The following is a 27,388-nucleotide window of genomic DNA, read 5'->3' on the forward strand; positions in this document are numbered from 1 at the left end:
CCAGCTGTCATAAATAAAATTTCTGTGATAATATGCAGTAGTGTTCTTTGGTCTAGATGAGCAAAAATGATACCTTTCATCACTGGGGGTTTGACTTCATCTCCTGTAACGATGCCACACACGTAGCATCCTGCAGCAGATACTCAAAACCAATATGACGTTGGGCAAATAACTCGCACAGCTTTGTATCTATAAATATTCTTTATACATTACATCCATGTTACAGTCAAAACAAATAGAAATACAGCCAACAGCAAAAGTCACATTCAAGTCATTTCTGTGCTGCGCATTGCAACGTCGACACCCAGCCTCCTAAGGCACCAAAAAAAGTAAATGACTCGTAGGTCAAGAACAGATTAGCCCATGGCCCAAACATCACAGGGCTCATGGAAGCTCAAAAGAATGGTTTACAGACAGGGAAAAACACAATTTCCAATAGCTATATTTATACTGGCACAAACCATCTGAGGATCAGTCCTTTGAGGCAAACACTGCCATGCTGAACAGATGTCACTTTGCCAGCTTATACCAGCACTGGAAATGTTATGAATGACAATGAAATCTAAAAAAGGGGGATTGGGGGGGTCACGTTATGGCCCCATGTCATAATTTAAATTGTGTTTATGTACATTGGGTGTCTGCCCCTTCATCCCTGGGTCCAACCATTTCTGCTTACCCATTATGTTGAGTTCTATGTGGCACCTGGTGATTGGATGGGAGACTGATGGTAGCTCCTTTAAATTAGAGACCTATTAGGCTGACCTCTCTCCTCCTTCCTCCTAAGAATCGATAAGCATAGAAAGCCATTTCTATGGACATTATCTTGGACATTCCCTCCAGGAAGCATAGGTGTGGGAAGCATTTTTCTTTTTCTTTGGCCTCGTGCACACCCTGATATTGTCTACATTAATAGATAAATAAATCTCTTCTTTCTGGAGTGCAATTCTGCCGTGGCACTCTTCAGTCCTTTAGATTGGTGAAAAATGCTTCTTTTCACTTTTTATGCTACACCCATGATTCTTCTAGGACTGAGAGTAACATCATGGGGGCTCATCCAGGATTTGGACCTCTTATACCCAAAGCAAGAATCACATCCTTAACCAGCATTAAATGTTTGCTGGATCATTTTTTTCAATATCATTTTGACATCAGGTTTTTGTGCTCATATGAAATGTGTCATAATTCCTGCATCCCTGTCTGTCAAATCCTTTTATCGGCATAAAACATAAAGCAGGACATCTGGTTGTATAGTTACAAAGCTCAGAGACCCTGCTTAAAATTAAAAGCTATACATCATTCCTAAGTACAGCTCTGAACCTAGAACACTTTTGTGTTAGCAGTCCTGCAATGATGCATTAACAATATAACACTTTTGAATAATTCGTAATAACAGTAAATTGTAACACTGATTTTCAGCAGCTGACAGTGTGTCCAAAAATAGCCGACCCAAGAAGAAGAAAAAGAAATAAAGAGAGGGTGATGCCCATATGGCTCCCATATTGGAAGACTTGCTTCTCGAAAAAAGTTCATAAAATTCACTTTGTCTTCAGTCTGATCAACGCCTATTAGTTGATAATTTGGTCTATCTCAGCAATTTTTCCTCAAATTTTGAAGAAATTTGAGAAAACTGAGAAAAATGGAGGACAAAAGAATAAGTTGCAGAAAAAAATCTATATACAGCAGACGAACAGTATCTGAAAGCCAAAAACAGGGAGGAAAGGCTGAGGAATGAAAATTACACAAGAACTGGACTGGAAGTCAGTGGCATCAGTTCTTTTTGAGTTTTAAATGTAAAATGTTTGTTTCAAATCATTCAATATTTACAAGGGCGTCTATAGCCGTCTGGAAATCATGGTGGAGGCTCTGTCATAATTTGGGGCTGAATTTCAGCCGGTGTTCTTGGGGGATGTTTTCTAAATGTATAGAAGTCTACCATCAGATTTTAATTCACCATGAATGCCATCCACAAAGCTTCTGATCATTTTCAGACACACTGCCAACACTGTCAGTCATGGACTGACCTCCCCAGAGCCTTGACTTCAACATTATTGAAGCAACGTTGAATCATCAGAGTAAATGGAACAAAAAGACAGCCAACATCCAAAGAAGAACTTTGAATGGCTTTTCCAGAAGTCTGGAGAACTACTGCTGAATGCTCCTTAAAGAAATTACAAGAGGTAAGTAAGCTTGTCTAAGAAAGTTCTGGCTGTGTTGAAAAAGAAATGTCAAACCAATTATTGACTTTCAAGCTTGTTAGAATTGTAGAAAATATGTTTTGTTTTTGGGTTTTTTTTGCCTTATATCCTGTATTTCCATCTATGTTTGCACTTATTTGAATAAATCGCTACACTTATTTCACATTTTCCTAACAAAACCTAATGAAATTAAGGGTGGCTTGAGACTATGACACCATACTGTCTCTATGCCACATTAGAGCAGAGATATATGAGAGCGAGAGAGAGAGAGGATATTGGCTGTGTACAGTATTCCTCAACCTTGAACAGGCAACCCTGTGATCCTACACCATGTCTGATGTTGTGCCTTAGATTTGTAATCTGGATAATCCCATCACTTCCTTCAATTCCACATGACATGAGTGCCACACAACAGTTTAAAAGGAAAACCACAAAAAAAAAAGATTTATGTGAGGGTGGCTCATGTCTCTGTCACAAAATAAACAGTGTTATATCTCAGAGTAAAAACAAAGGCACCAACACAAAAATGTGAGTTACTGAAGGTATTAGATTGGTTTGAGGACCAGCCCCAGACAGCACACACAGTTCAAATAATTAAAAGTATTAAGTTACGGAAAAAAATCTGCAACAAAACAACTTTGCAGCACAGCTCAGACTGTAACTCCCAGATGTAACCCATCAGATGCTTCGTCTCTCCACAAATACTGCTTGGAGTTTATACCGATGTTACACGAATGACAACCTCTCCCGAATCACTGTCCTGGCTGAGGTTGTTTCGGGCTACCATTCTGTGGCAAAAGGGTGCCAAACACAGGCAAGTCCATGGATGTGATCCCAGCTGGGTCGGGTGTAAGGGGCCGCTGGGCCCAAAAGTGGCCAAAGGCAACCAAAGTGTCCTGGGGGCCAGCGAAGAGTGACCAGTGCTTGTGTCCTCCATGTCCTTGGTCTTGTCATAGCTTTGAACATCCCAGTGGAGGTTCACTGCTCGCCAGCGCAGAAACACGTTGTACACTGCTGCCCCCTCGTGGATGATCAAGCCTGTTATGATGACAGCAATTGACACATTTATAGGAATTTTGATTTTAGGCAGTTTGTCATGACCAACTTTCAGGAAATCTTTACTGTAAGGTTTTCTAAGTGCTTGAATTGAAGGCAACTCGATTTCTTTTCCAAGTAGTTGAAGACATTTCACCTCTCATCTGAAAGCTCTAGCAGCTGATGGGAAGTCCCACATATTCAAACTGTAGTGGTGTTGGTGCCTTGCTGACTGTCCTGAGTGCTGTCGATCTACCTGGTAATCATGTGAGCCATTATGGTCACGTGAGCCAAGGTGCGAATTCTTAAATGTCTTCACCAACTTAAAAAGTAGTCCAGTTGCCTTCAACTTGAGCACATAGAACTACCACGACCTGGATGACTGTTAACCTGCACAGACAGATATAAAATATTTTGCAAGTATTTTGTCTTTTTGTTTCCTCTTACATATTTCATCTTTCCTCACTTTAAAGTTGCCCTTCTCTCCTTCTCTTCCAACAACATCTATAAACTATTTGCTGAGAAAGCTGTTTTATTTTTTGTGTGTGGATCTAGAGTAACACCAAAGCCTTTGTTGATTTTAAAGGCTGAACGTGGCTTTTTATATGCATGTTAGAGGAAATCTGAAGGGAAATGGATTTTCTGTATGCTCCACTGACAAAAAACCCCAGTGGAGTGGTAGATGAGTGACAAATTTAGGGATACCCTGCCTCCCTAAATTGGAAAAATACATAAAAACCTTTTTAGTGTTTGTACTGTCTGCTCAGAAGGTGGTATTTTATGTTGTTGTTTTTTCTAGTGATTTATTGTGTAACCCAACCTAAGGTGGCTGTGACATTTCTTGACAACAGAGAGCGGTTGTCAAGAAATCAGTGTTGGAAAGGTTCAGTCTGCTAACATGGCTACAACAAAAGACTGAAGAGAAATACTCCCTTGGATATGCTCAGTACTATTATGAGATAGCATGAAACTGACTGTGAATGAATCAAAAACACAGGAGTGCATTATTTTCTTGGCACCATAAATTATAAAGAGGTCCAGCATTATTCTGAGAGATGAACTTTTAGACTGCTAATCTTAGAAACCTTTCATATTTGTGAAACTAATTTGTAGCACCGACTGCTAAAAAGATCATTTACAGTCATTTATGTCCTGCAAACAAGGGCGGAGCATCGACATTATCTCACCAGTCAAAACTGACACAAGTATGATGGCAAAAAACTGCATCGTATATAAACACATGATGACACAGTTTCAACGTACAACAGACCAAGAATGATCATTTAAACAACCCGTTCATGTGTCTGTGTTAGTTCTCTGTCATCCAGATCACCGTAGTCTTAAGGGCTTGAAAAAAGGAGACAACTGGACTGAACTGGTAACTGAAGAAGGCTCTTGGATGACTCCATTAAGCTACTGGGAAACTTCAGCAGCCTGCCTGATCTGAACCTAAACGGTCTTCTATTGTTGGACTTCTCTGCCAACCACCGATTGTCCATGACACACACCACAGTGACCAATTTTACAATCATATTATCAGACCTGCGCTCATGTATACGTACTGACACTCATTCAGTACAGTGACTCATGGTCTCCGCAGAAAGACACTGTCATTTTGAATCTCTTAGCGATTAAATGGCTTTCATGTCTTCCTCTTCTCACAAGCCTAAATGTTTTATTTCTTTCATTTTGTTTTTGTTTATGAAATGCTAATATAAAATAATTATTGAATAAAAACTTTATTTGTACTAAAGAAGTCCAAGAAAGACAGACACCAAGTCCCTGCACAACTTTTCATTTTGTAATTACTTTTCAGTACATGAAAAATTATTAAAGTTTTGGTACCACGATGCAATAAATAAGCAAACTAGAGATCTGCAGTGTGCAAGCTGTTATTTTTCTTTTCCCACGTATTGACTCATATTTCAGCACAGCACCTGTCCCATTTTCTGGTGTAGATGTGCATGTATCATATCCTATTTTGATATACCTTTATTAGTCCCACAAGGGGAAATTTCATATTATATCCTATTTTAGGAATTACTTTTCAACCAATTTAGATGTTGAGAAAAATATTATTTATAATCCTATTTGACAGAAAATCTTTAAGATGGCAAAGAAATATTTGCTAAAATACTGAACTGATCACTAAACTGTGGTTCCAAGGCTGTTCATACTTTAGTCGATAACCTCAAAGCACAATGCAGTATTTTTTTGCCCGAGATCATACACTGTCCGTGAAGTGTAAAGTGGATCTTGGAGTCTTAGGAAGGATTTATGGTCTGTCCAACGTGTATATTGGATGGTTGGATAACAAAAACCCAACAGCTCTGACTCATAGGGGGAATTATTTCTCAGACTTTCCACACTCACTTCACGTTGTGATCGTCCAGCTTTGCAGAGGTGAGAGGAGACCTGAGCACTGAGTACTGACTGTACTTTCTAGCTCTGTTGCCCTCAGCCAACCACCCCCTCACTCTGTCCTCAGAACAGCTAAACACGTTTAAGAGCATATCTGAGGAATGAGTTTATAAAGACACTGATTTTAAGCACTGAAATTTAGGCCTATGTTTAGGAATTTTTGTTATACAAGTACATTTGAGATCAAATGCTCTGCTTGAAACTAGAATTGTTGCCTTGTGGTGTCATGCCTTTGTCAAAAAGTCAGATACATCCACGTCTGAGTTTCAGGGAATTTCCTAAAAGTTACACATTGCCACGACAGAGAGTCAGCCACATCAACAAAGCACAGGTGTTTGGTGTGCAGCCGCATGCCCATTCTCACCTACACAGACCAGGTCCATGAAGCCATACATGCCGTAGCAGATCTGGAAGAGGACATCGCGACGCTGCCAGGTGGCCTGAGGGCTGAGCGCCGACCAGAGCAGCCAGGAGATGCTGGCTACAAGGAAGAGAGAGCCCAGGAACACCGCAATGATCTGCACCTTCTCCACCAGGGTAATGGTGATGGACTGCCACTGCACAAAGAACAGAGGCAATACATTAAATACACACTTTGACTTTAAAGACTTTGTTTATATTTTAGCAAGAGTTAAGATAAAGTAAGATCTTTATTTATCCCGTGGGAAATTCTTTTGTCATGACAACCTAATCAAAACAGTATTTTTGCTCCATGTCGGATCAATCTGCAGCACCACAAAATTCGGATGCCCGACCTGTGTTAATCAAATACATAAATAAAGGAGGGCCTTTCCACAGTATCATGTCAGTGTGACAAGGCAGTCCGAGTCCCATTTTTATGATTAAAAACAATGCTGGACTTATTAATGCATTATTGAATATATAATTATATCCATCCATCTGTTCATTCCATGCATCTGTCAATCAATCCGTCCATTTTCAGAAAGCAGCAGCCTAATCAGAGAAGCCCAGCCCTCCCTGTCCCACCTCTCGATGATATTAATCTCTTGGTCACTGCTCAAAGTTCAGTGTGAGGGTGGGACTGGAGCTCAACCAGTAAACTGTAGTGAAGCGAGTTCTTCTCACTCATCTGTCTACACTACAACAAACTAGTACAGTGTATATCTAAATAATATTAAACAATATAATAAGTTGTTAATTGTGCTAAAATAATTTTTAATTATTATTATTTTTTTTTTAGTTTGGGCAAAATGACTTGACTTGACCCTTAAATGTCTTACAATGGTTTTGTCCACCTCTTACCGTTCCCTAAAAGACATTGTTTTCTATATCTACCATACAGCGAAGCATAAACAGTCTGGATGTAAGCAGAACACATCTGTTTTTTTGTCACCTCATTTAAATAATCCTGGTAACAGGTACTAGACATAATTGTGCCCACTATCATGTCTGGGAGGAAGGTGATTTTTTCTTTTCCTTTTCTTTAAAAAATGGAAATAACACAGTGGCCTCACTGAAAGCTGAGTTTTCAAGGTATGTTATGGTGATGAGCACTCTGTAAAAACAAAAGAATCAATAGGAATACACTAATCATACACATTTCACTGCAGGTTGAGATGCGCTGAAGCGAAGTGTGTGTGTGTGTGTGTTGGCTTCAATGACTTGGTCTCTTAGAACAGCGGTCTCCAATCTTTTTTGCGCCACAGACCGGTTTATGCCCGACAATATTTTCATGGACCGGCCTTTAAGGTGTCGCGGATAAATACAACAAAATAAAACTAGTACCGGTACCGAAAAAAAGAAAATGTATTCATAACACACGCGAAAAGACCCAGGAAAACAGAGTAAACTATAAAAACGCTAACAAAATAACGCTGAAAACCGATAAAAAGCCTGAAAACCCTACATTTCACACCTGAGCCTCAACTCTCGCGGCCCGGTACCAAACGACTCACGGACCGGTACCGGTCCGAGGCCCGGGGGTTGGGGACCGCTGTCTTAGAATACATTTAGTTGTATCTGTGTTAAGGATCACCTTGTTTTATCCCCCCTCTCAGTCTTCTGACCGTCCATTTCGCCAAGAAACGCGTCTAAAGTTTATTTATACATAAGCATGAGGCCAGCAGGCATGAACCCTGTGGACACTGCTGCGAGGCAGAGAGATTATCCACTATGTGATTGGTGAACTCTGGCAGTTCTTTCAGCTCATATCCGGTTTCTATATTATTGCGGGTCAATACAACTATTCATACCACCAGAATACTCCCCACAGTCCGCCACTGAGCGCAGGGATAATTACTACACTCGTTTTATTTGGCGATAACAGAGGCGGAATTGCACAAAACCACCCTGTGAGGACCAAAAAACACAATGAGAAACCATTATCCCCCTAAATTGTGCTTTTATTTTAGACAACACTATGTGCAGCAGTAGCTGTGAACAGTTCACCAACAACGATTTGAAAACAACACAGCAGTTTATGTTAGTTTATACAGCCTCGTGTGATTTTAAATGATGCCTAACAAAGAAATAGAATATTTTCATACAGCAGAAAAACGTGACGTCATGTTCTGTTCGAAACGAGAAGCCACAAAACGGAGCCGCGAAAACACCTCGAAAGATTTTAAGTTGTCTGGTTGTTGTACACAGAGTTTTTTCTTAGCCTTCCTTTTATTATACAACTATCAGTTAAGAAAAGCCTGAAAGGAAGCGAGAGAAGCGCGCAGAAAACCCTCCACCGAGATGGTAAACACTCAAACACTCCACTCACTAACTTGCTGCATATAACTACTTTTATTAAGTATAACAAAGCAGCTTCGAATGATATCAGTGCAGTGATGTGGGGAGGCTCACAAGACAGACCTGCTAAAAGTGACCTTAAATATGCATCATTATGCATCAGATTCAAACATGCATAACAGAATGCATCAGTGTCGCACTGTACTGCGCTACTTTAAATTGGTCATTTTGCATCTTTTCAAATTTTAACTGCTTTCAAATAGGCTGCACGCTTGAAAATAGCTTGGTGTTCATGCATTGTCAGTATGGTAATAATGCACTGGGGTTTGATCTCAGAGGGCATTTTTACATAACTTGGGACTTTAGGACTGCACCCTGTGCATGCGCAATCTGGTCCAATCTCGGAAACTAAGCATTAGACTGATTTCACAGTTTTAAGCTCACATAGCCTACACACGTGTGCCACAGTCCTGCTAATATAAAAATCTATGTATCAAAATAAAAATGGGCCTCTTTATTCACCCTAAAGTCAGTGCTTTGCTTAGTAGAAAATAAAACTGCACCAAAATAAACCTGCTTTTTTTAAATTTTTTTTTTTACATGGTGCCACATTCCTGTTAATTAAAACATATTTGCATACAAATAAGGTGTGTAGTCAGGTGACTTTAGCTTGTCTCATTCAAGAAAAATATAACGTTTTTAACTCCATTCATTGCACCTGCATAATGGACATGACTAAATCTCGTTGCAAAGGACTCCGAAAAAATTCATGGATGTTTAACATTCCAATATTGTACACCGATTGTGTGTGCTAATGGAAAACTAAAGTGAAGTTTGAAGGGTTGCAGTTTTAAAACACGAGAATAAAGGTGGTGCACTAAAGCAAATGTAAAAGTGACTTCCACAGAGCCATTTAACAGTAGAAGGAGGGCTGGGGGTGGTCCAGAACGGCACAGAGAGGCAACACATAATACAAGAATAAAATACTCTGTAAAGTTACTCTGTAAAAAGCAAAATTCCTGCGTTTAAAAAATCTTGCTTGAGTAAAAACTTAAAAAATATTATCAGAGAAATAAAATAAGCCTGATTTTATTTATCCCAAAGGTTGGGAAACTACTGTCTTGATATTGTACAGATACAATTACAGATAATTACAGACACCAAAACATGAAAACCAATGTTGCTCAGTAAAGATAAAAAATATGAATTTAAAATCTAAATATAGTATAATAAGGAGTTTAAATCTAAACTGAATACATGTAATTTGGTGGTAAAGGTTTTCTTTAAGTGTCCTTGTGGGAGTATAGTGAAAAAAATGATGTAAGAAGATTTAAAATAAGTTAAAAACTGCAGTAGATGTTGTTAGGCAGTCATCTTTGTAGCAACATTCTTGGTAGTATTTGTGATTTGTTATTTATGTTTCTTTGAAGACACAAAGTAGGATGAAAAGACTGTCACTGAGCTGGAGTAAACTCCTGAGCAGGATACGAAAAGTAAGGAAAACACAAGAGGCACAAAATGTAATTAATGTGATGCAACTTCTGCTAAGTTATATATTTATATATATATTTTGTATACATATGTAAACAAAAACCTGAGTGAAAGAGCCTGTCATCTCCTCTGTCCAACAGGCTATAGCCAACCTAACTAGAAGGACCTACACATGGCTGGATAAACACATTAACCAAAACAGGACGAGGAACTCTGACAGACGACAATACAAAGAAATGACCAAACAGTTCAAGACTACCCTGAAAACATGCTACAAGAATGACAAAGTCTCCAAAAAGGAGATGAGGATGGCCAAGAAGCAGTGGAAGGAGGCCATGAAGAAAGTAAAAAAGGAGGACAAAAGGAGGGAAAAACTATGGAGCTCAATCAATAACAATAAGAAAACAGAAAATAGGAGAATGGAGAGGGAGATACCAGAAAGTACAGAATAAACTTTTGAATAAAAATACTTGGAAACAGAAGATTGTTGACAACGAGCAGATGACTGAAGCTGCACGATGCTCATTTCAGAAGAAAAGACTTAAGGCGGACTTTGTGGACAGAAACTAAAGCTCTGCTGAGCCTCAGCTGTGTGTTTGTTCAGTCTGCCAGTGACTCAACTCCCATCTGGAGCGAACAGATATGAAAAGGCCTGAATGTTCTTCAGTGAGAGAAACGATCCAGAATGCAGATATTTTAAGCCTCAGGAGTCTCTGTCTGTTCGGGCTTTTGAAAGAAAGAACGACTGCAGGAATCCTGATGCTCCAAAATGACAGCAGTGACGTGAAGTGGCACCAGAAACACACAGCAGGTTCATACTCAACGCTGCATCCATCTCAAGCTACCAAAAGCAGCCATCGCTGTCTCTGTTTTCATCAATAAAAAATTCTGTACTTGATTACTTTAAGAGAAGAGACATTTTCTTTAAGTTTAGCTGAGCAAAAAAAAAAGAGCAATAGAGGCAAAAATATCTCAGTTATAGATTTCTATAATTCAGAAAGATCACAGCTGTCACTGGATACTGGTTACACATCTTTTCTCTTTTTTTTTTTTTTTTTTGTGTCCCGTTTGGATCTTTAGCCATCAGAATTGTTGTCTTAAGGCCAAGAAAGATGCCAAGCGGATTTATTTTACCAAGTGGATCATCATGGCCTTGCCATATTGGTCCATTTGATTGACCTTGGTTATAATTATGCATTTATTTTATTTTCGGTTGCTACAAACGGGACAGACATGACTGGGGGATAGGACAGGGAGAAAGAATGAAAGAAAGAGAGGGAGAGAAAGAAAACCAGAGGGGAGAAGAGACGGTGAGAAGGGGGGAAGAAAGAAAGAAAAACAAACAAAACACCTGGATCACCTGTATGGAGAAAAAAAACTGAAGAGAAAGCAAACAAAAAAAGAGCAAAATAATAAATACAGCACCATCACAATAAACGAGCTAGCAGTAGATAACAGTAGATACTAAATAATAAACGATATTGTGCAGCACGCAAGACAGACAGCGCACAATGTGCTTTGAGGCAGCAGCCAAGAAAGCTGTAGTCCTTGTCTGTGAACACCCGTGTGTACAACTACACATCTTTTCTCTAATGTCACACCATCCGTTTGTTAACCAAGCTTTCTCTTAACAACTTCTACTCTGAAACCTATAGGTTCTCTTTATTATTGAGTGCTAAACTTTCTCTTAAAGCTAGCAATCTTGGTTAGCAAGTTGCATCCACACAGAGAATTAACTTCTTCTATAGTCTGTACCACGCAGCAAGATATGCTATTTATCAGACAGTGACACTGAAAATACAAAACAGAAACACAGTTCAGAGGTTCAATTCAGCGACTCAAATAAGCAGAGATTAAGCCTACGAGATATCAATGGGCTACAGCCGCCCATATCAGCAGCACATCTGTCAATCAAAACAGCCACATTTCAACTATAGACCAAACTCTAAATGGGTTATTTAAAAAAATATCCTTGTACTGTTTTTATTTAAAAAGCACTGTTGTGGCACAGCACGAAGGTCCTGAGTTCAATTCCACCATCAGGCCGGGGTCTTTCTGTGTGGAGTTTGCATGTTCTCCCCGTGTTTGCGTGGGTTCCGTCCGGGTACTCCGGCTTCCTCCCACCGTCCAAAGACATGCAGCTTGTGGGGATAGGTTAACTGATTAATCCAAATTGCCCATAGGTGTTAATACGGAAGTGAATGTGAGCGCAAATGGTTGTCTGTCTCTGTGTTAGCCCTGTGACAGACTGGCGACCTGTCCAGGGTGTACCCCGCCTCTAGCCCTATGACAGCTGGGATAGGCTCCAGCACCCCCCGTGACCCTGAAAAGGATAAGCGGAAGCGAATGGATGGATGGATGTTTCTATAAAAGGGAAAATCAAAAGCATTTTTGGACCGTGCTGTGTTCAGTTCTGCTGTAAATTTTGACATTTTAATGTCAGCTCATCAAATATATGCTGACATGTTTCAGTCTAAGAACTAAAGTGGTAAAGCAACTGCTTATTACAGCCATCACTAGTGCTCAAGTCTTTCAAATTTCTAGCAATGTAACCGGAGTAAATCTTTTTGAGGGCTACTATTTCAAGTGGATACTGAGATTCAACTAAAGCTAGAAATGTTAATTATGTGCGTCTGTCTGGTGAGGCTGCATTACTTATTATTGACTTCAGCGACTACATCATTGTCATATTTAAACCCTCCATCCAACTTTTTAACTGCTTAATCATGGCAGGCCCGAGACAGATTACACCAGATCAAACCCAGGGTACACCTTCAAACCAAATGCCTTTTTGCTGTAACAGGTACTCCAGTTCTTTTATATTTCTTGGTTTAAGAATACCGACATTATATGTTTGCATTGACCTTCTCTGTTATTTCAGCCCTGACTGCAGCATTGTGTATTTCCAGCTATGGATCTGATGTGTCATTGTGGTTGAAGCTGTGTAACTGCTGCTAAAAAAAATCCGTCTAGTTTATAATCTAAAGTTTTTGCAAAACAACTCTGCATCTGAAGGGTTAAATCCTACTTTGAAAAAGGTCAAGATTCATCCACTTATTTCTACTTTCTGTGCACAATGAGTCACTGAACTGCAATTAGAGGCGCTTATTTAAACGTCAGTACGGAGAAAAGTGTGCATCATCATCATCATAGGATAAGTGCACTTCCACATTTGGGTTCTGAGTATGACTTTAAGCCAACATTTTACAAGAGCAGCTCTAACAGACGCAGGTGGGTTTATCTGTTGTCAGCTTGCCAGTGAAATGGCTTTTTACCAGTTTGGCTCCGTGAGGCTGTTTTTACTCCAACTGAGAAGCTGTGAATATTTCTGAGCATAAATCCAACTGATGGGTCGATAACATCAGTGACTGTAAAAACAATTTCTAGTTAATGCCCCTATAATAATTTAGAGAGCATGCTTAGTGGGGGCAAATTGTAACCTCGACGGTAGTAAAAAGCAGTTAAAAAAAGGCAGACAGGAAACAAATGGCTGCAGTTTGGTGGCATGTGTCATTTTTAGCCTCTTAAAACTACAAATCTCAGAGAGCATTTTGTTTTGGAAAAAAGAGCACTCGCTTTTTCAATCATATCCATGTGCACTGAATTGGCAGTTACCAAAAAAATCATCAGTTACTCCATAATGTGACTGTTTGGTATAATCATGCAGAGCAGCAAAGGACTGCTGAAGGTCTCCAAAACAGCTGCTGTTTTCAACATTAATGGGGTAAAAAGAAAAAAAAACATGACAGGATCTTTTAGCTCAAAATTGTATATTAAAAATAACAGTCATCGAAATGACCCTGAAACATCTGTTTTTTGATGTACTCTGTCCTTTCCACACAGTTTGCAAGTATGAAGACTGAAGAATCTCATTTAGAAAGTAGTGAAGTGGAATGACCTTATTAGACAGTTAAAATAAACCAGAAACCACCTTTTATGTGGTTTTTACCTCTGCCACAGAAAACCATGAAAAACCAATGTGAGATATTCTATTTGTTCAGTTCATGAATAGGATTTGGCCATATGTTTTTAACAAGACGTTAAGAATGACTTTGAAACTCATAAGGAAGTATACTTTGTGCATGCAGCACATATGTTGTCAAGAGTCTCCAGGGGAAAGAATATGGAGTTTAGAAAAACCAACAACCTTTGTATTTTGACCCGTATCATGTTCTTTTTCTTACCCTAACCTAACAGTTTTATTAACATGAGGCCGGGCATTGTCGAACAACAGAAAGAACCCAGGACTCACTGCACCCGCATGAGGTCTGACAGTGGGTCTAAGGTTTTCATGGCAGTCAGGTTGCTGTTTGAGCATAACACTGTCCATGGCTTCTCCAGATCCTTTTTATGTCTGTCACATATGCTCACACTGAACCTGCTTTCATCTGTAAAAAGCACAGGGATTTACCAACTCTAGTATTCAACTGGCATTCACAAATGCCTACCTGTGCAACCTCTACAGGGCCCAGGCATTGCCAGTTGACTCAAGGCACTTTAAATTGTAAGGCGAAGACTCTACAGGGGTCTCGAACTCAAGTCCTCAAGGGCCGCTGTCCTGAAACTTTTCCATATGTCCTTGCTGCAACACACCTGAAGACGATTTGTAGGTTATTAGCAAGACTATAGAACTTGAATGCATGCTGAGGTGGCAACAGGGACACATGGAAAAATTTCAGGACACTGGACCTCAAGGACTGGCGTTTGAGACCTTTCCTCACCAATAATATAAAGAAAACAGAGAAAACCCCCAAAATCATATGATTCCCCTTTGAGCAAGCTATTAAGTAGTGACACTGACCTAGCCAAATGCTAAAACTAGTGAAACCATCAGAAAAGATGAGGAGGGACAAAGCGTCAGTGGCCTCCACCTATTAAACCAGTCTTGCTTTGGCGGTTGTGTCATTGTTGCCCCTGTTTTTAATTTAACATCAAAGCAGCTGAAACTGATTAACAACCCTTAACTGACCAGATCAGACAAGATTGTTTTGTTTTTGTTTGTTGTTTTGAGCAGTGTACGCAAGTGGTCTGATAAAAAAAAAATGAATTCAGGAAAACCAAAATAATTGGAAGTACTTGACCAAGAATGAAAAAAAGGAAAATTCACATAATGAAACAGCACTCTGCTCTCCTACGCTACTAGCTTATCCCAGCCTACACTAAGCACAGAGCAGGGTACCATGGAAAAGTTGGCAGGGCAAACACAGAGAAACAGACAACCATTTATACTTATATTCACACCTCAGGCCAAAAAAAGAATAACCAATTAACATGTATGTCTTTGGACTGAGGGAAGAAACTACTTGGAGAGAAGCCACACAGGCACAGGGAGAACATGCAAACGCCACACCCTCCAGCAGGTTTAAACCCAGGCTTGCTGTAAGCAAGTCCTAAGCACTGCCCCACTGAACAGCCCTTTCACAAATACATATCAAATTTATTTAAAATGTCACAACACAAAATTTAAACAGTCAGAGTGTAATTATTTATTTATGTGGTCAGCTAACATCTTCCATATCTCCATTGTATATAATGACTGCCACTTTTCCTGAACCTTAACTAAGCAGTTTTAGTTGCACAAATCTACCCAAACCTTAATCATAGAGGTAGAAGTTTAGAAAAGGCAAACAAATCTATTTTGTCATTCCATTTGGAGGACTTTGTATTATTTTTCATAACAAGTAACTGACTCACAAACAGTTAGTGCCTTTCCTAAAAGCCCCTTAAACCCCTTTTGGGTTGTGTGTGTTAAATTTAAAAGTTTTAAAGACACTAAACAACAAAACCAAACAAAAGCCTAGAAAAATAACTCAATTTAATCTGTTTGTTAAATAATCCATGGTTGGACCTTTCATGGCTTTAATTATGCATTTCTCTATTGAGTTATTTTAAAAGTTGTTACTGCTATCATAATAAAGAGAGAACAGTTAAGTCTGAAAGTGAGGCAACCTTCAGCAGAGGGTAAATACTCTGCCTTTCAGCAGTATTATACCTGCCATGGTCTCTTCAGATTGATGGCGATCACCTGGAAACGGTAGCAGCACAGCTCGCAGGTCCAGCAGCCCCGTTCGCTGATCCACTTCAGCAGGCACTGCTGGTGGGTATACCGCACTGAGCCGTCACACCTGCATGGGTTCAACAAGTCCCCCTGGAGACCAGAGAGAGGGCAAAGGTCAAACGTAAACAGAGATAAATTTTAAGGGAGGGGACAAACTGACACAAATACACAAATACAGTTTAGACCAGAGCTGTCAAATTCATTTTACATCGAGGGCCACGCACAACACGCAAGGTCCCTGGACCTTATGTTTGACACCACTGGTTTATATGTTAAATGATTGAGGATGGATTAAAAATCATTCCAATCATGTCAAGGAGATAGTTTAGCTTATCCAGCTGTAGCTTGAAACTAACTACTAAATAGCTAGACTATCTTCATGACGACTGATGCAGAGATGATTTCTGATTAGTCTAGCCTCAATTGTTCATCAATAATACTCACAGTGAAAGAAAAAGCAAGTGCAAGTTCCAAGAGCAACTGTTTATTTACTGTCACTTCCATGCCATGGGCAGCTTGGGGTCCTTTGTCACTTTTTTGAGTTTTATCACCCGTCTCCAAGGTAAATGGGGAAGAGTCTGAAGAAGTTAAAGGTCTGATTAAACTTAAATACCATTTGTAGGCATTTCAGTCTAAAGCAGCTTAGACCGAGTGCAAATTCTAGGAGCAACTGCTGATACCTGTGCTAAAATACTACAGTTTTTGCTGGAGCATTGACTTTAAATGCTATATCCAAAGTTTCATCCTACCAAGCTATAAAGTATGATAAAACTTTGAGACCTTTCTCATTACTTGTGCAGTACTCACTGGTGCACCAGGCACACACAATTTTTGTGATTTCGTCCTGTTTATTAGGACTTTACATCCTCAAACCTCTGCTTAGATATCTGTTATTGCACGGCATCTTTAAGCATGTTAGCATCAGCAAAAACAAATGTGAGGATCAGTGCATAAACTCTAATACACCTCTTCTTTGTAGTTGTGTGACATCACCTTTAATTTTCTTGGTTAGTTATCATGAGTAATGAAACATTTTCAATCTCTGAAATATCATTCTGTGACATCACTGGTAAGAGATGCCACATGATGGCATAACATCATTCCCTAATGATGTTGCCTATTTGAGGTTGAGGCAAGAGGCCCACAGCCTACTGACTGCCTAGCAACAGGTAAAAAGCCCCAAATTTGAACATGCTTCTGCATCCGACCTGAAATCTAACACAAATCTAATTACTCACCAGCAGGGGTCAACTCCTGTGATTGCAAAAACAAGTCATATCTGTTCCACTGACATCCCAAGGACTCACTGACCACTGAGAGATTTCAAAGACAGTCCAAAAGATCAGTGTATCTGATGTCATCCAAAAGTTGGCAATGATTGATGATTGGATCGTTGGCTGCACCAATGACGGCATGCTCATTAGCTAACAACTTGTGCCTTTTCAGCAAACCCTGGAAAATCTTCCTTTCTGATTCGAGTAATGACCATAATTTATTTTTACTAAAAAATATACCATTATGTTTCATTTATATGATTCAAAAACGATGACTGAGCCAATAACGCAACAGGAAAATGTTTACTGAGATCGCAGCCAAAGAGCTATTGTTTGATAGACTTTTATTCATCTGGATAAAAGTTGTATAGCCCATGGAGTCTTCCCTTAAGGCAAACGGGTTTTAGTATTCAAACCTGGAAGCTATGTTCATATACAAAGTGACTTTATCCATTAGTCTGTGGTTGCAGATAATGAAACTGATAGAGCACTTTTCTCTCCTTCTTTGTACAAGGTTCACGATATGAACTTGTGTTTCACAATCACTCTGCAAACCCTGCATATGGTAATGCAAAAGCAGCAAACAAAACCTGGAGCTATACTTGCTTGACATTCATATCTTGTCTGGTGTTCTTATCGTTTTGGCTACTCTCTGTAGTACCAGTGATAAATTAAACTTCAGACTCTTTTCAGGAACGGAGAGAAACTATCTGCTTTCGGTTTAATATTGGAGCTGTCTATCCAATATTAATCTTCTATCCATTTCATGGTCCATGTGTCATCTTTCCTATCATCCAAAAATTCTTGTTTTCAGGCCTCAGTTTGGCCTTTTATCCCAACATGTCATACATCAAAGAAAACACACGGCTTGTTCACCAGAGGCCCTTACCAGCATCGCTCAGATCAATGACCATTTCTCAAAGCTACAACACTTACGGATATTAACGGTGGGATGCAGCCTGACATTAATCATTACAGCCGCATCTATTTGTTCCGATGGGTTCTTTTCTTTTTTCTTCCTCTAGGCATTCCTCAAGCAGCCATTACTGCAGCTTTGACCTGCTGGCTGGGCTGTGAGTGGCATATTAATAGTATATTAAGGTCAGTGGTCAGAGAGCTCATTTTTCATCATGTCATATTAACCTTGTGGGTTTAAAAGGACCTCGGAGGCTTTCGCTTGAATGAACTGATGCAGGTCAGCTATGCACTGAAGCAGAGATTGATAAAGCCAACTTCAAGGATAATTTGAATAAGTCAGAGAATTCTCTAAAGGGGCTCTCTGAAAACAGTGCACTTATTTTAGTAACACAAGGTCGTTCCATTGAGAAGTACACAAGGTCAGAAAATAATGTAAACTATTTGTGTATTTCTTTTCCAGCTGAACATTAAAGAAACATCTATAAAGAGACGATCGTTAATGATGAGCATTGATAACATTTTATTGATTTTCCTTATCATTCCCTTCTTCCTTATTAATTCCTGATCAAGTTTCTCTGTGGGAAACTTGCACAGGTGTTCAGCATCAGTGTTGCAATTTATCAACAACTCACATATTAGTGAATCTGAACTGACTGAAGAAATAGAGCAGAAAAAGGGACTCAGTTTATGAAAAGCTCCATGGTCATGAATATGGGTGTCTGGGTCAACCGATACTGGGCTTGGTGACTAATAATGGCATATTGATAAGCAATCAATTCACCTGTGTTCTAATCTCGGGGCATGCCAGTGTCACAGCAGTCCACACTGTGCCTTAATGCACCGGCAATAACAATATTGCAGGGTCTGACATAACCACTGGTTTGGCACCAGTAAAAAAATTATGTTGGGCGAGTTGATCAGCCAGCTGCTGTTCGGGATTATTTTTCCACCAACTGAAATTAACCTTCACTTAATAGTATTTTCATAGAAAAGTACAATTAAAATCTTTCATCAAGCCACCTATTCATGTAGTTTAAACATGAAAAAGTAACCTTGAGGTGCTCCCGTCCTCTTTGTTCTGCAGAACAGTAGCACAACTGAATTAATAAGATGTTAAAATGTCTATATGCAGATTAAATGCATTATTAGGTTTTTTAAATCATTTGGCAGCATTTGTTGGAGGCTGGCATTAACCACCCCATCGCTCTCTAGAATTAACACCTTTATGTTATGCTGAGTTTGAAGTTGTGTAGCAGTAGTGATCTTTGTGTTTTTCTTTTGTTTCCACTTTCTGAATAATTTCCCCTTTATACTTTCATTTTCATTTTGGGTCAAGGATCAAAAACTAGATGGTTGGGTTCCGGACCAAATGTTGCTTTGTGTTAAAATAGCCTCGTTCACATTGATAAATGATGAGTTGGGACTGACAGCCCTATTTCACCAATGCCATAACCACAACGCCCAAGGACACTTTGTAGTGCACACTAGCAGCTTTGACAAAACGGCACTGTTTTATGTTGAGGGAAGGAAAACGGCCTGGGTGTCAGTGGTTGATATTTATCTGTTTTGGCCCATCCTTTTGCACTGTCAAATATCCTGATGAGAGTCAAGCTTTAAAGCATTTTTATTGTATGATAAAAATTGCAATACAAATTTTCTGTCTGCAGACACAGAGAGAGGAAGTAAACAAGCAGGAAAATATCAGTACTGGGATCTGATACTGGTTAAATTTGTGTTTGTTTTGCATTCAGAAATAAAATTTCACTGGTGCACAATAAACTTACACTTCATTGTTTTACAACGCACAAAAAATGAGAATCATGACAGTATTGATAAGAGGAACTGACAAGCTCACACTTACCCCAGAGCAGATTTGGAAGTATATGATCAAGTTTAAAAATCACGTCTCATATTTTGACTTTATCAAATAGCAGTCCATTTCAACAAACTATTACCACTGACCATGAAAACTGATTCACTGGAAATGGAGTGTGACAAAATTTGAAAATAAAAGCATATTGATTACAGTGTTGAGTTTTACTTGCTGTGTGAGTACAAAACTTACACAGAAAATGCAAAGAAAGAGTTACTTAGTGTCAGCAATCAATATAAGCATATAAAAATAATCTATAATAATTTATAAAATAATGTAATAATGCATCAACATCTTGCTTAGCCTGCTGACTACCAGCTGCAAAATCAATTAAATCTCGGGGAGCTGGTTTAGCTTAGCGGATTCAAGATCATTTTAAATGACCTGGAAGCTGCTTCTGCAGACTTACTGCTTCCCCTGTTGGACCTGAGCTAGGTTCACTTATTCTCATATTTCACATTTTCTTAGTTTTGAAGTTTATCATTTTGTGATATCTCTTTGTTGCACACATTTGTGTGCACTGCTGTTTGTTTATTTTTGTGTGTGTATTATAATTGAATGTAACTGAGCTGACAGAGCTACCTATTTTGACCTGGACACCAACAACATCTCAAGAGTCTGACTTTCCAGGATAAATAACAATAAATTGTATATGAGATTTTAAATAAAATGCTCCGCATAATCGGTAATCCATAAAGGACTCGTATATTTTGCTTCTGTGTGCACCTCTGTCTATTATTATTACCATGGGGAGGATAACAGCGAGAGAAAAATTGAGCAGTCACAAATGAAACTATATGAAAAATAAAGCCCACACAGCAGCGCGGGGTGTTCAATCACAAAAAACGATTTAATGTCAAAGTCATCATTAAGGCCTTTAGGGGCTGAAGTGCTCAGTGTGTATATACAGCAGAGTTCAAGTTTTAGGAGCAAAGAGTTTATATCTCCCACTCTGGGTGGATGTTTTATTGCCTCAATACCCACATATCTGAAAGAGGAAGTGTTGCACTTTGTCTAAGTGTACATCCACAGCACTAGATGTCTGTGATAGTGCTGCTGTGTTCAACTGTACAAACTAGTGTGTATTAATCCACACTGAGGTGTGTATACAATGTAAAACTTGCTTAATGTTGTATTTTTTTCCAATGAGTTGGTGGTTAAATGAGTTATAATAGTTGGCAATGAGCACCTGGGTAATTTCCAGATGAGGAAATGTCAGGGTGATGCAGGGGAAGGTCTGCTCAGCTGAGAGGGCCCTTACAGCGCGTTTAAGTGGGCTGAGAAAAACAATTGTTAAAAACTAGATCTGTTTCACAAATAATGCCAGGCTTCTTTGATTATACTCTTCACAGCCTCAAATGCCAGTAAATACTGCGTGGCATAAACAATTCCTTGTTCTCCTTCTTTAGATTTGTAATGATAAGGTATTCAGCTCGAGATATGTTTAAAAAAACATGAGGCTTTTTTAATCAGAGCCTCTTTGAATCCTCTCTGTCTGAGGCTTTTTTAAAGCATCTTAGCTTTGGTGTGAAAGACCTCATTACAGATGTAGATCTTGTAATTCTGCTCTGAACCGAGAAACAGGAAGATTTTTCTTAAGAGACATTGGATTATATGATTAAAGCTTTGATACATATAAGCTTGGGGAATAAACACGTTTTTAGCTGGATGAGTGGATTTACCTGATGAGTGAAGATATTTTTGCTATCATGGCCGCTCCTAATCATGTCTGTGTGGTATAGTCTTGCTATTAAATGGTCCTCGAGTTATGATTAATTTGTCAAAAAAACAAACAAACAACAAAATCCAACTTCATTGCAAATTTTCACTCTAACCCTTCAACCATATTGCAAGCTCTGCGTTAGACAATGTATTTCTTATGTAGCTGGACCTTGTGTTAGTAGCTAAACATTTAGAGTAAACCTTGAAGGGGGCTATTTTTTTTCTTACTCTCTGCCATATTCATACTGTTACAATGGTGGGTGCTAATATTAAAAAAAAAAAATGTCCAAAAGTTTGAATAAGGAAGTAAGCACATCAGTGCAAATACACCCCCCAAAGTCAGAAGCTCAAAACAAAAGCTCTAAACACCGTTTTTTCACCTTTGCTGATGTCAGTGAGAGCAGATATGCCTAATGAAGGTAATCTATAGCACTGCTTTGATTGTCTGAGTGAGACCCAGTATAAAACAAATAAAAAGCCACTCTAGTACATTCCAAGAATACACTTTTGGAGTTGGGAATGAACACAATATGCTTCACATTAGAAAATCGTTATTTAAACCATGATAAGAAAAACAGCAATGTTCTCATGTCATTCATGGCACTCTTATAGCTTTTTAGTGCGGCTTTTAAGAAACACTTTCATAATCAAATGGTGTTTACAGTGCAGATGAAAGCTCCAAATAAACAAGTTCATGTCACTGACGATGCCACCTCAAGGCCTGCGTATACACTTGTTGTGCAGACAGGCAAATGCAAATGTAACATTTAAAATAAATGGAAAATCGAGGGCTTTTTATTCAGTTGTTCTGGGGAGCTCAAGTAAACAGTCTGATGATTGTTAAAGAGTAAACAATGCAACAAAGTTTCTTTAAAAAGGCAGTAAATGAATCTAGAGCTTGTGAAAGAACTGCCATAATAAAAGATATAAAACTGCTCAAGGCCTAAAGCTTTATTTGCTCTGGAGCTTTTCACAGGAACACCCGATCTTTAGACTGAGGAATAAGCAATGGAGGAAAAATCTCCAGAAAACTTTAGTGAGTAGACCAAAGGTAAAGAATTTCAGTAATTTGCAATACAACAGCTATAACTCCCTTTAAGATTTTATCTAGTTTTCCACTACTTTGGTTTGATAATTGTGTTTATATATCATAGGCCAACCCTGATTGGCTCTTGTTTCCCGCTCTGCAGTCCTCTTTTAAACTATACACTCATCAAATTCTATAATTTTAGTCCACCTAACAGCCCTTTGGGGCACCCTTTACCCACTGACGATTGTTATGACATGTGGTTTAAAGCTCCAGAAAAATCCCATGTAGCAGCAGCACCTGTCAACTGCTGTTTGAGTGAAATATCAAGCAGATCTATTAAACAAACAAATGAGAAGTTCTCAGTGTGTTCAATACTTCTGCTGGTGGATTAGCCCGAAAGCTGCAGAAAATGTGTAAAATTAGACCCCAAGTTGTGGTTGTTTTTTTTCAGCTCCTCTTTCCAAAATTAAGATAAACTACAATCATTAGCCTGGACTGTTGAATGAACAAAATAGCACTGGTTTCTGAAAGGAAGGTGGTATGGAAGATGTCAGAGTATGGCTTAAACCAATCAATCCAAAGACTGGAAGAGGATTTTTATGGTGTTTACGGCACATTTTCACTCTATCTGCCGAGACATGAATATTTAAAATGTTAAATGTCTGTTTTGCAATTTGCTTGATAACTGGTGAGCTTGCCCAGCCTGTGGCCGTGTATCAAAATCAAATATCAGTCTGGACCCGGGGGCAGCATTATTAGATTAACTCTGCTAATAGGCTGTAGCCCACGTTCAGAAGACAGGATATTCACTTAGGCATTTACTGCCCTTACTCCCCTCTTCCCTTAAGCTCCAGCAGGGATGTATCGTCCCTCATCAGCCATCACTGTCACGAGCCCAAAAGGCCTGCAGAGTGTCAGGTTTCAGAGCCAGTAGGACAATGTCCATTTGTCCCTGCAGGTCCACATCAGTCCATTCACCTCCAGGAAAACATGCAGACAGTTAGACTGATGCATCGCTTCAGGGAAAATATTTATTATTAATGGCCTATGATTCAGTCACTGTCATCCCCCTCTGTTACGATGAAGGAGCTGCAGTTTTCTGTGTACGGGTGGAAGGACTCACCAGTTTAATCTTAGTTTCATCTATAACAGGAGCTTCACTTAAACAATAATAAAATGTAATGTAATATTATACTGGACTTCATTCATGATCTACATGCTGCCTCCACCCTTACAAAAATAATGCTCAGCATGTTTATCTTTTATCTGCTTTTATTTCTCAGTTTATTGTGTTTTAATGCATTTCTACAACCCATTTAAAGCACTGCTAATTTATTTGAGTGTTTGAAAGGCACTTTATACACAAACAGGATGTAAATAGTTTTGGAGCATCTAGCATCTCCTTCAAGAAAGCTGCTCTGAAATGAAGACTTTGATTTCTTAGTGTGTTTGTAAAGGAAGCAGCTAAACACAAAAACTGATTAATAGAAATGTTATTTGGATAAATTAGAGATTATTGACATGTGGCAGAAAGGTGTACTTAGCTGCTAACAATCCAAAATGCTAAACACTTTGAGTCCTTATGGAGGGATCTACCATCTTCTCTGCACTTTGAACAGTTTTCATTTAACCTTCCTGTTACAAAAATACAATAACAGAACTTTAGCCTCTGAACCTGGAACTTTTTATCATCCATTTTTCGTACTTTGGACCCTTATATTTCAGCAAGAACTGCAACAAGACACTGGGTTGTGTTTAGAAACTGCTTCAACTGCTTCAGCAGTACCAGTCTCATGACCTCAAGACTCCTTTCTAAGGCTACCTGTGCCTGAATTTTGTCACCTGCACTAAAAGTATAACAGTAGATATTGATGCTCACTGAATCTACTATAGCATTGCAGTATAAATGTGCTCTGAAAGCTACTGGAGTTAAGTTATACATCTATTACACCCTCAAAGGGCAAATATTATATAAGAGTTTGTGTTGGTGGGTACAAAATTTGTAAATGATAAATAAATGCCATGGTGGCTTTATCGGTTTTACATATATCATGTAGTCAAAATGTTAAAAGAAAAATGCTTTCTCCAAGTATATGTATGAGGAGCTGGCAGTGAAAATGGTTATGTTGCAACAGGTGTCTCACTGCAGTGGCCCCAGAGGACATCCAGTGCACACATTTAATAAAGAGCAGTGTTTGATGCCCTGATCAGGAATTAATCCTTTACTACTAAACACAGTAAGATCTGACAATTATTAACAAATACATTATAATATATAAAATCTTATACGTCACAATGCAGCTGTACTTTATGAGTTATGATACATTAATTAGTTAATTCATTAGAATGTAATAACTTAATGGAAATTAAATGGAAATTGACATTAATTAACTATGGGATTTAATTAATTACGATATGATTTTTTTTGTATCCACCGGTAAGTCAGTTGATGAATGGTAAAATATGACTGGCTCTTGAGGACTTCTAAAGAAGTACTTGTGCTCAGCTTTGGAATTGCTGCCCTTGGTGATTTCAGCACCACGGACAGCAGCAGGTCCGGCGTTACTGAACAAAACCTTTCCCTGTAACATCTCAGAGAATTAAAAAGCTCACACACTTTAAGCTTTCGGATTCTCTCTCTCTCTCTCTCTCTGTGTGTGTGTGTGTGTGTGTGTGTGTGTGTGTGTGTGTGTGTGTGTGTGTGTGTGTGTGTGTGTGTGTGTGTGTGTTTCTTTCTGATTGGCTCTCTGCGCTACTGAAATCCGTCCAACCAGGCCAGCCAGCAGGATATGAACTCAGCAGGTTTACCTAATTTTAATTAGAAGAGTTGCTACATTCAGCCAATCAGGGTCAAGCATTGCGAGGACCGAGCCCTCACCTTCAGTTTAATTCAACTTCGACCACTCACAAAACCGGGGCTGTTAATCTGCCAACACTACAAACACATTTGGTAACACAATCTTGGACACACATTGGTTGGCATCAGTAAGCTAAAAACCACATGTACCTGCTCTGCGCCTTGGAAGCAGATCCTGCAGCTGGGAGTGGGGATGCAGGTTTCGCTGCTGCAGTTTGAATGCATTGTCTGAGCCTTGCAAGAGCTCCCCCCGACAGCCCCGTCCTCACTGGAAAAATTCCCCTCGTTGTTCTCCACAGTGAATTTCTCTGTGTCACCCCCACACGCGTCCCTGCAGCTCCGGCCCTCCCGGCAGCCCTCTGCCCCCTCTCCCTCCTCTCCTCCCAAGGCTTCGTCCTCATCGTCGGGGTGCGGACGTCCTTGGAAGCCGTGAGGTTCGCTTTCCTCCCAGGTGTGGCGGTGAGGTATGGTGGTACCTCCACTCGCCTCCCCACACGCGGGACCCGCCTCTCCCTCCTCTGTGCTCATAATAAAATGAAAAGTCGAAAATAAATTGCATAGATGCCGCCCGACACGCTCACACAGTATCCACCACCACTGCGACGCAGGGACGCGATGCAGCCTTCAGGCTCCTTGATTACGGCGCTCTCGGCGAAAATAACTCCGCTCCGTGGCTTCCGAACCGAGCCGTGCACCTCCTGTAACGGAACCTACAGCGTGACAGCCTGGCAGAGCTGCAGTTGAGCCGCAGGAAGCTCACGATGCTGCTGCGGACCGTCGCTCGGCTGGAATCGCCTCATGCGCTCCGGAGACCCGGGGAGCATTTCCAAGCAGCCTCCATGCATCGCAACGAGACTCAGCCGTCCTGAAGCACCCAAATCCCCCTCTACCCTTCCTCCTCCGCCTCTTTAGTCCCCACCGATAAAGCCGATGGCAACAGAGTAGCGGCACGCAAACAATCTTCCGAGCGGTCCAACCCGGGCTGGAAGCCGCCTGATGTGCTCGAGCATTCACCCTGCTGAGGGGCTCTTGGGCACGAATCCACTTCAAGTCAGCTGTAAGTTCTCTGATGAGTCGTGCACTCTCAGGAAGCAGAAAAGACCATTTCCCCCGGGGGATGACCAATCAATCACATTATTATCCCATTAATATGATGGAGGACATAAGTTTCCAGACCCAGGCAGGCACTACTTCAGCACAGCCAGCAGTAAGAAAGAAATGAGAAGCATCATACTCACAGCAGCAGCAACTTGGCCAGTCCGCCCGCCTGCCACAAAGAATATTTTATGTGCTGAGACGTGGCGACCCACAGCAGCCTCCCTGTGTTAAAGGGGTCACCTGCTGGGTTACAAATGCCATCATTATCAGTGGTGGTGGTTAAAATCTTTCTGAAACTTAAAGAGGAACTTCAGCCTGTAAATGATAGACTTATTAAATGTCGTAGAGGGCTGAGCCTGTGGTTCTCTAAAGGTGGTTCATGGTGAATTCCGGTGTCCTCTGCTTGGAACGTGTGGTTAATAATCTTACCGATCCAAAATGAATCTAAAAGAAGCATTTAAAGGGAACTTATGAGTTAATGCTTTAATGAGGTAAAGTTAATTAATGCTCAACGTTTTTTTTCTTATTGGCTGCTTGTCCCAAACAGAAAACTTTGCACATGCAGAGCTGTGTCATAATTTTAAGGATACAACCTTTTAATAACAGCATGCAGAGCCAAGAGCACAAAAAACTATCTGAAACAGAGCTACAGTTTCCTAGGAGGCTGAAGCCTGATCTTAAAGTGGCTGATAATGAATTTAGGGGTGCAACAACAG

The 27,388-nt window shown here is 39.8% G+C and overlaps 1 protein-coding gene and 1 long non-coding RNA gene across 2 annotated transcripts; one reads left to right on the top strand and one right to left on the bottom strand.

Moving 5' to 3' along the window:
- Positions 1–236: 236 nt before the first annotated feature.
- marchf11 (membrane-associated ring finger (C3HC4) 11) lies at positions 237–26,764 on the bottom strand. The gene is made up of 4 exons (XM_004569453.3): positions 25,725–26,764; positions 15,835–15,990; positions 6,016–6,208; positions 237–3,233 (listed from the first exon to the last, which is right to left on the bottom strand). Exons 1-4 carry the CDS (start codon positions 26,100–26,102, stop codon positions 2,911–2,913), a joined length of 1,050 nt encoding a protein of 349 aa, XP_004569510.1. The 5' UTR covers positions 26,103–26,764; the 3' UTR covers positions 237–2,910.
- LOC105941357 (uncharacterized) lies at positions 8,201–10,730 on the top strand. The gene is made up of 3 exons (XR_001167965.2): positions 8,201–8,357; positions 9,782–9,844; positions 9,983–10,730. It is a non-coding gene; the product is annotated as an uncharacterized LOC105941357 (long non-coding RNA).
- Positions 26,765–27,388: the final 624 nt, after the last annotated feature.

The sequence above is a fragment of the Maylandia zebra genome, linkage group LG18 (genome assembly GCF_041146795.1).
Source record: "Maylandia zebra isolate NMK-2024a linkage group LG18, Mzebra_GT3a, whole genome shotgun sequence".
In the NCBI taxonomy this organism is placed as follows: Eukaryota; Metazoa; Chordata; class Actinopteri; order Cichliformes; family Cichlidae; genus Maylandia; species Maylandia zebra.